The following is an 8,231-nucleotide window of genomic DNA, read 5'->3' as shown; positions in this document are numbered from 1 at the left end:
GGGGTTAATTGAAAAGATTAGAGAGGGAGGACAGCAGTGATCTACATATCCCAGGAGGCTCATCAGCACTTGTGTGCATTCTCAAAGGACAAACTAAAGAAATTGGCTGGCGGCCCCACTCCCTGGCTGCTGCGTCTGATCGCTCAAGGACAGGGTAAAAGCACTTAGCACCCCCTGCTAAAGAGGTTAGTCTGATCACAGTTCTCAATTACAAAATAAACCCTGGATCATTTAGCGGTGGGGCCACACTGGATCAAACTGCATGTCTGACCACAGTCTAAGAGTACCAAACTAGACTGGGATTCCAAAACCACAGACATAAAAGCTCACTTAGGACAGTGATTTTCTCTCTCAGCTTAACAACATGAAATGGAGGAGCACAATGCATGCTTCCCTGAGATCGTGGTAATAAGACTAGGATAAAAGTTTTGGCTAAAACCTCCAATTTTATAACAGGCCCAACTGTCTTTCAGATAGTTGTAAGAGAGAGGCACAACTTAGTGAGAAAAAAAATGAAGAGTGTGTGTCTCTCTACATTAGAATGTACTTATCCTTTCCTTCTTGGCAACACCATGTCAAATATACTGTAATGAGCCCATCAGACACTATCTTCTCTATTTGTGTTTTGGCTGAATTTCTCAGGAGTTTGGTTTCTCCAGTCATTTGTGTGAAGTCCCAGAACTTCCCCGTGGGAAGGCTGTTGGAACACAGTGAGGATTAGTTTTTATATGTGTTTTACTATAAATAACTTCTATTAAAATTAATGGCACTTTTTTGGCTTTGCAAATGATCAAGAATACTCAGTGACCTCAGGATATGTGTGTCTGTCACTCACATACAGGTTATTCAACAATATGTGCTACTGGGAAAGTTGTATCATGCTAGTTTTCATCTTTTTACCAAGTCACATATTGTATTGTCTCTGTGGATAGGTATTTCTTCTTCTATCAAGTCCTGATTTACCAAGGTGTCATGATCATGGGCCTATAGTGGTGCGGCCTACAGGCTCTAGGGAGGCCAAGTGGCTCAAGAGAAGCCTGTGTGGGAGTAGTCATCAAGGCCTATGTTATTATCTGTATAACATCTCATGTAAAGCTTAAGACCTGGAAAAGGATTGTAAGCTGGAACAATCCTATTGGCTATTGTATGAATGTAACCAATCAGAAAGCAGAGAAATGTACAGGAGGGAACTAATCTGATTGGTTGTTATCCTTGTAATATCATTGGTCCTTAACTGTTCTAGGGCATGGCTACATCAGCCCGGGACAGTTTAAAAGAAAGCTTTTGCTCCACTGTTGTGTGTGTATTCTATGACTGTTCCTGTTTACTTCAAAAAAGCTGATTCACTGTTTGATTATGAGACGGTGTCGAGTTCCATACTTAACAGCCTACATTTCCCAGGTTCCCTCTAGACCCCGCGATTGGGTGACAGGAGATTTTGGAGGGAAAACTACACCAGTAGGGGAACAGAGGGTGGTGCCTGGGAAGAGAAGATGAAAGGCCTTATGCAGAGTGGGAGGGTGTTAGGATTTATTCTGTTACTGATTTGCCTGCCTTTACTTTGCTCATTTTTCCTACTTTATTGATCTAAAGTTGTTATTAAACCTCTTAATAAAACTATTTGTTACTCTGCCTGGGTCCTCACACCTCATTTGATCACACACTGTTACTCTCCTATTGTAAAAGTACTGTAACAAGGGGTAGGGTGGGTGCTCTTAGCCCTCCCAAGGAGACCCGTATCAGAGTGGTGACAGCCAGTAGTGAACCTTCATAGCCACTGCCCGCGACAAAAGGCATTTTTGTTATGGTTTGATTTTGAGGTATAATAGAGAAAGGCATCTTTAGGTGTTCCCCCTTTTTTGTTTCAAAGCTGTAATACAACAACAGCACTGCTAAATATTGTGCTGCTGGAGAAGGCCCACTCATATAATTTCTCTTTATTAGGATTTAAGGAAAGTATTGGCTTGTAAAACGATCTATACATTCTTGTATACCAAACAACAAAGAAATGCAAGAAGTAGGAGACATTTTCTTCAGCTTAATAATTTATAATTGCTTTAGCACTAGTTTCCTAGGAAGACTACACAAGGCACAAGGGGTGTATACAACAGTGACAGAAGCAGCATCAAAAAGTGGCTTGCCTGATTAAACAGCCATTATAATTTCTAGAAAGATTTCCGTTTACTGAATGATTAAATTGAATAGTGAAAATTCATAGCAAGTAACAGATTTGCTTTTGAGTTTATTTAGCTATACGGAGCTGATGCACTTGCAGCAGAGGATCTGGTCCTGCTGAGTAAGAAACCCCTTTCCCACCAAAGAACTGGAACATTTCCCACAGTTAAAGCAGTCACTGTGCCACTGGCGATCCTCAAAGGAGACAAATTTGGCTCCACCAAGAGCTATAAAGGAAAAACAGAAGATAGTTAAGTATGATGATTCACATCGTCCAGCAAGGTAGATTTTAATTAAATAATATATTAACATGGTATAGCAGTTATTTGTTCAGCAAGGTAGACTACAGATATAAAATATAAACATTGATATAGCTAAGCCTGAAAAACTTGTTCCTGTGGAGCCATGGTTAGTCCCCTATCAATGATTTTGCCCATTTTAGAAACTTTCAAGTACATTGTATGTGTATGTGCTTGCACATGTATGCAGGCATACATTCATGCACAGGATGTTGAATCATAAAGCAGCTTTTCTTTTACTGGCAAGATCAGTTGTTCAACTCTGAGAATATTAAAGCTTCAGAATGAGGCTAAATTAATCGAGGCTCCTATCATCAACACATAAAATACCTCCTACATTCATATTCCAGATAAGGTCTCTAGTTTGTTTTTTTCAAATTAGAATTCCACAGAAATTGTTTGGGTGCAAAGGTTTTACAGAATATATTCTAAGCTCCCAATTACAATATTTCACCTCTCAGTGTGCTCCTCTCCTGTATTTAGGATGTTTAATATTTTTATATCTTATATCCCTCACTTTTAGCATAATTCAGTAGTTGGACACAGAAAATTGTCAAGTGGTATCAAAATTGTCAAATCCTATGCATAGTGTTGTTTATTACAACTGTATCCCAGCCTTCCTCCAAAGAGCTCAGGATGGTGTACTTACATTTAATATACAAAATGGTGTTTTTCCTACTTCCATCCTCTGTGAAATAAAGAAGTCTGAGAGATAAACCCTTTTTAGACATTGCACAACGACACATACCAGGAGCTCAAACTACTTGCAATGCTTCTAATATGTATAGCTGTCATTTCAAGTTCATATGGCAATGGGCAGGTTTTCAGTGCCCATACAGGTTTTGGTACTTGCATGGAAAATCCACATTACCTTTCCACAGAAAATGGCAACCTTGCACTTTGGGAACATTGCACGCTCCTGTGAGGCATGATTGCAACATCTGAAAGGTACAGTGATGACTCGCTCATGGCCACTGAATAAGGTTCAAGGTTGAGCTGGGCTTTCAAGCCAAGACTCCCCATCCAACGGTTGATCTACTACACTGTATTATCCTGCCAGTGCCAAGTGGTAAAAAGAATTCAGCTACTCTTCAGGTATAGGACTAGATGCTTGCTTGCTTGCCATGGTAGACTTTTGTCCCACTGTTGGGATTAAACCAGGCTCATTAGCTGCCTGATACATAAATTATACAAGTTGCCAAAGTTCTGCCTTTTTTGTTTGTTCTTTCTGACACTTCACAATGAAAAGCAAACCAGTACTGAATATTCCGTAAGGTATTTTAAACTGCAGTCTGTTCTATCTACCCATTCTAACTATGTGTGGGGGAATATATTGTGCTAAAAATAACTTTAACAGCCATGTGCTAAAATGCTAAAATAAGAACTTGCTTGTATAAGTATGGCATCATAAGGAGAGTTATCATGTTGCTTTGGTAGGCGATTCTACCATGCACTGACTGAATATATTACAGCAATACTTGGAGTGCTCCATTGATTTGTATTTAAATACAAGAGCTTTGTTTGCTACATTAAGACTGTTTACTCTGATAAGTAGCTGTTTACTTATATGAAAAGTCTTTGAAATAAAAAGACCATTAAAATAAATGCATAATTTCAGTTCTTCAAAGTTGATTGCTTTATTGGTCAAACACAGCGTAAGTGCTCCTCATACAAGATTATATTTGTGCTTTCAGCTGTGGCAGAAGGGTTGCCAGAACTACAGGGCTGAAGAGAAAACCAGCAGAGTTGTATAGGAAACCCTGTGTTTTACCCTAATGGTCTTACTGACTGTATATCTTAATAATGTGCTACACACACCGCAAATCCTAATGCTAAGACATTCTAGATTTTCTTACCCTATTCCTGGCAGGTGCCCTGAGATGGATGGCTCAGGTTAGCTTGATCTCATCAGATCTCAGAAGCTATGCGGGGCTATGCAGAGGTGGGCCAACCCTGGCTGGTACTTGGATTGGAGACTACCAAAGAAGACTGGGGTTGCTATGCCAAGGAAGGCAATGGCAAACCAGCTCTGTTTGTCTCTTGCCTTGCCTTATAGGGTTGCCATAAGTTGCCTGCGACTGGACAGCACGTTTCACCACTGTCCCTTAAGGAGTGTTTTAGAAGGTCCCAATCTGTCTGGATAAGATTCTCTTCTGTGGTAGAAGATTTTGAAGGGGGGGAAGTAGTTGTGCCTATCCCCATGTGACACCCAAGATGTTAGGAAGCCCCACTGAACATGCTGTGCAGTCTTTAAAACCCCTGGGGAACCAAGAGGGAAGGGGTGTTAGTTATTCCAGCTCCTTTTATTTTTGCTGCAATTATACAAAAGTCAGTTTGCTCAGTTTGTTTCCTGTGTGAACACTCACTGGAACATGCTATGTATCAAAGGAAAAGGTACTAAACTGAAGATTTAGCTGAATTAAATTTACTTTTTTTGTTCCTTATTTGTATGTGCAACACTTAATCACCTCTCTGATTATCTTGTTCACACTTACTGAGTTCTGCATTCCACACCATCTGTCAGGACCAATACCATTGGGACTAGCTACACATTCCTCTGTTTGAAGTCAGGCCTTCTTAGTTGAATAAGTTACGATGGACTGGGGGAGTAAGCTAGCCACAGATATATATTTAGGGATACTCTAGGAGAGTAACTATTCTGCAGGCAAGTGGAAGCCCCAGTGTTGAAGCTCATTGCTTCAGTGACAAAAGTGTCAAGAAAAGGTAAGGAAACAGGTAAGTTAGGCATGCAGGGGCATTTGGCAAGAGCATGACAAGGCCTGGGAAGAAAACACTTTTCTTTCATCACAGAAAACTTAAAAACAAACTTTTCCTATGCTCAAACAGCAAAACAAGCCATAAAGAAAGCCCTGAGGATACTTCAGATTAAAGTGGCAGGCTGGCCCAGAGTCGGAGGTGGGCTTAGGTGGTCACTTGCTGACCAATGAGAGCTGCTGGTGGGCCCACTCACAGTGGCAGCTTTTGTGAATGAAAGAGGGAGTCTGGAGGAATCAGCTGCAGGCAGGGTAGGGACTGCTTCCTTCTCAGCTCCCCTGTACTCCTCCCTGCCTCCCTCCCACCTCCTCAGCTTTCCCTTCACAGGCCCATTCCGCATCTAGCATTTGCTCCGTTGTTTTACCAAACCCACACTGGAACAGAAAAAGATGGCTCTCAAAACCACATTCAAATACCCCGGGGGTCAATGCCTTTCTGACTGTAGAGTCACCCCTGAATGGCCATAAAAGAGCCATCAATCTATGCAGACAGCTACCATAAAACCAAGAGATCAAAGGAAGTGAAACCGGCATGGAGTGTGGAGGTTACCATAAAATACGACAAAGAAAGTGAAAGTGGCATGCAATGTAGAGGGGATTTTCCGTTCCAACATGGGTTTGATAAAACAGCAGAGTGAATGCTAGATGCAGAAAGGGCCTCTGTCTGCTTTCTGCAGACAGCTTTTGCTCCTATGATTGTGAGGATCTGATGTATTTGCTGCAGGATGTACTAAAAACAAGGACAGGATTGCCTACTGGGAACAATGGGAGAAGCTTGAAGGACCATTGTATATAATGGGAGCCAGGAATGCTAATTGATTTGCCTGGGCTCCACTGAAATACATTACAGCACAAGGAAATTGCAATGAAAATTTTGGATGAAAATCTCTGGACCCAGGTAGAGTGCTCTGGGATTGGAATGATGACCTGCAGAGTGGAATGGTGGTGCTGGGAGTAGGAGAAGTGTTCTGGGACTAGAATGACAGCACCCAGAGTGTTTTGGGTCTTTAATGACAGCTCCCCAAGAGGAATGATGACCCCTGGGAATAGGATAAGTGTTTTGGGTCTGGAATAACAGGTCCCAGAATTGAATGACAGTTCCTGGGAGTAGCAGAAGTGTTCTTGGAATGGAATGAGAAGTCCAAGAGTGGAATGCTGGCCCCTGGGAGTAGCAGAAGTATTCTGGGAATGGAATGGCAGGTCCCAGAGAGGAATGACAGCTCTTGTGATTGAAATCCATGAAAGGTATTTTATTCCACAATACGGTTTGTGACTACAGCTGCAGAGCACTAGTTTCAATAACAGGGGCTGTCATTCCACCCTTGGACCTGTTATTCCAGTCCCAGAACACCTCTGCTACTTTCAGGGGCTGTCATTCCCATTCCAAGGCACTTCTGCTACTCCTGAGGAATGCCATTCCACTCTGGGACCTGTTATTCCAGACCCAGAATGCTTTTCCTACTCCCAACGGCTGACGTTTCACTCTGGGACCTGTCATTCTAGTCGCAGAACACTTCTGCTACTCCTAGGGGCTGTCATTCATAAGAACATAAGAGACGCCAATGTTGGATCAGGCCAAAGGCCCATCCAGTCCAACACTCTGTGTCACACAGTGGCCAGAAATACCAGTGCCATCAGGAGGTCCACCAGTGGGGCCAGGACATTAGAATCCCTCCCACTGTTGACCTCCCCAAGCACCAAGAAGACAAAGTATCACTTGCCCCAGAGTCCCTATCTGTACCTTGTGGCTAATAGCCCCTATAGAAGGGACAAAGCCATGCTGTCTCTGAGAGAATCACTGCCTGTGAGTCAGAACTGAGGAAAATATGTTCAGTGACATCGCTGTTTGTTCTTTTTCATTGTAGTAAGGAAGTAATCAGTAGTTTGCAAGAAAAGAGTAGACTCCTCAAATGGGAGATCCTCTGCCTTAGTGCAAGTTTCGATTGGGAGGGCCATACTGTGCAACGAAGAGTGTCTCCAAAGAACAATAGCAGAAGCCATGGATCTAGCTGACACCTCTGTGGAATGTCTGCCACATTAAGAACATAAGAGACGCCAATGTTGGATCAGACCAAAGGCCCATCCAGTCTAATACTCTGTCACACAGTGGCCAAAAATACCAGGTGCCATCAGGAGGTCCACCAGGACATTAGAAGCCCTCCCTCTGTTGACCCCCCCCACCCCAAGCACCAAGAAGACAGAGCATCACTTGCCCCAGGTTCCCTATCTGTACCTTGTGGCTAATAGCCACTGATGGACCTCTGCTCCATATGCTTATCTAATTCCCTTTTGAAGCCGTCCATGCTTGTAGCACCCACCACTTCCTGTGGCAGTGAATTCCATGTGTTAATCACTCTTTGGGTGAAGAAGTACTTCCTCTTATCCGTGCCCACGAGTTCTTGTATTGTGAGAAAGGGAGAAAAGTACCTCTTTCTCTACCTGCTCTTTCCCATGCATAATCTTATAAACCTCAATCATGTCACCCCTCAGTCGTCGTTTCTCCAAGCTAAAGAGCCCTAAGTGCCTTAACCTTTCCTCATAGGGAAAGTGTTCCAACCCTTTTATCATTCGAGTTGCCCTTTTCTGCACTTTTTCCAAAGCTATAATATCCTTTTTAAGGTGTGGTGACCAGATCTGCACACAGTATTCCAAATGAGATCGCACCATTGATTTATATAGAGGCATTATGATATTGGCTGATCTGTTTTCAATACCCTTCCTAATAATCCCCAGCATAGCATTGGCCTTCTTTATTGCAGTCACACACTGTCCCGACATTTTCAGTGAGTTATCTATTACAACTCCAAGATCTCTCTCTTGATCAGTCTTTGCCATTTCAGACCCCATCAATGTGTATTTATATTTAGGATTTTTGGCTCCAATGTGCATCACCTTGCACTTGGCCACATTGAACCCCATTTGCCATGTTGACGCCCACTTGCCCATCCTTGACAGATCCCTTTGGAGTGCCTCACAATCTTCA

General features: G+C 42.6%; 1 protein-coding gene across 1 annotated transcript in view; it reads right to left on the bottom strand.

Moving 5' to 3' along the window:
* Window positions 1-2,040: 2,040 nt before the first annotated feature.
* FHL5 (four and a half LIM domains 5) overlaps window positions 2,041-8,231 on the bottom strand; it is a 36,247-nt gene continuing 30,056 nt past the window's right edge. The window contains exon 6 of the mRNA XM_015424102.1: window positions 2,041-2,402. Coding sequence (XP_015279588.1) covers window positions 2,251-2,402 — 152 coding nt within the window. The 3' untranslated portion in view covers window positions 2,041-2,250. The remainder of the gene's footprint in view (window positions 2,403-8,231) is intronic.

The sequence above is a fragment of the Gekko japonicus genome, unplaced genomic scaffold, assembly GCF_001447785.1.
Source record: "Gekko japonicus isolate JY-2015 unplaced genomic scaffold, Gekko_japonicus_V1.1 scaffold903, whole genome shotgun sequence".
NCBI lineage: Eukaryota > Metazoa > Chordata > Lepidosauria > Squamata > Gekkonidae > Gekko > Gekko japonicus.
This window is presented reverse-complemented; position numbering and strand designations above follow the sequence as displayed.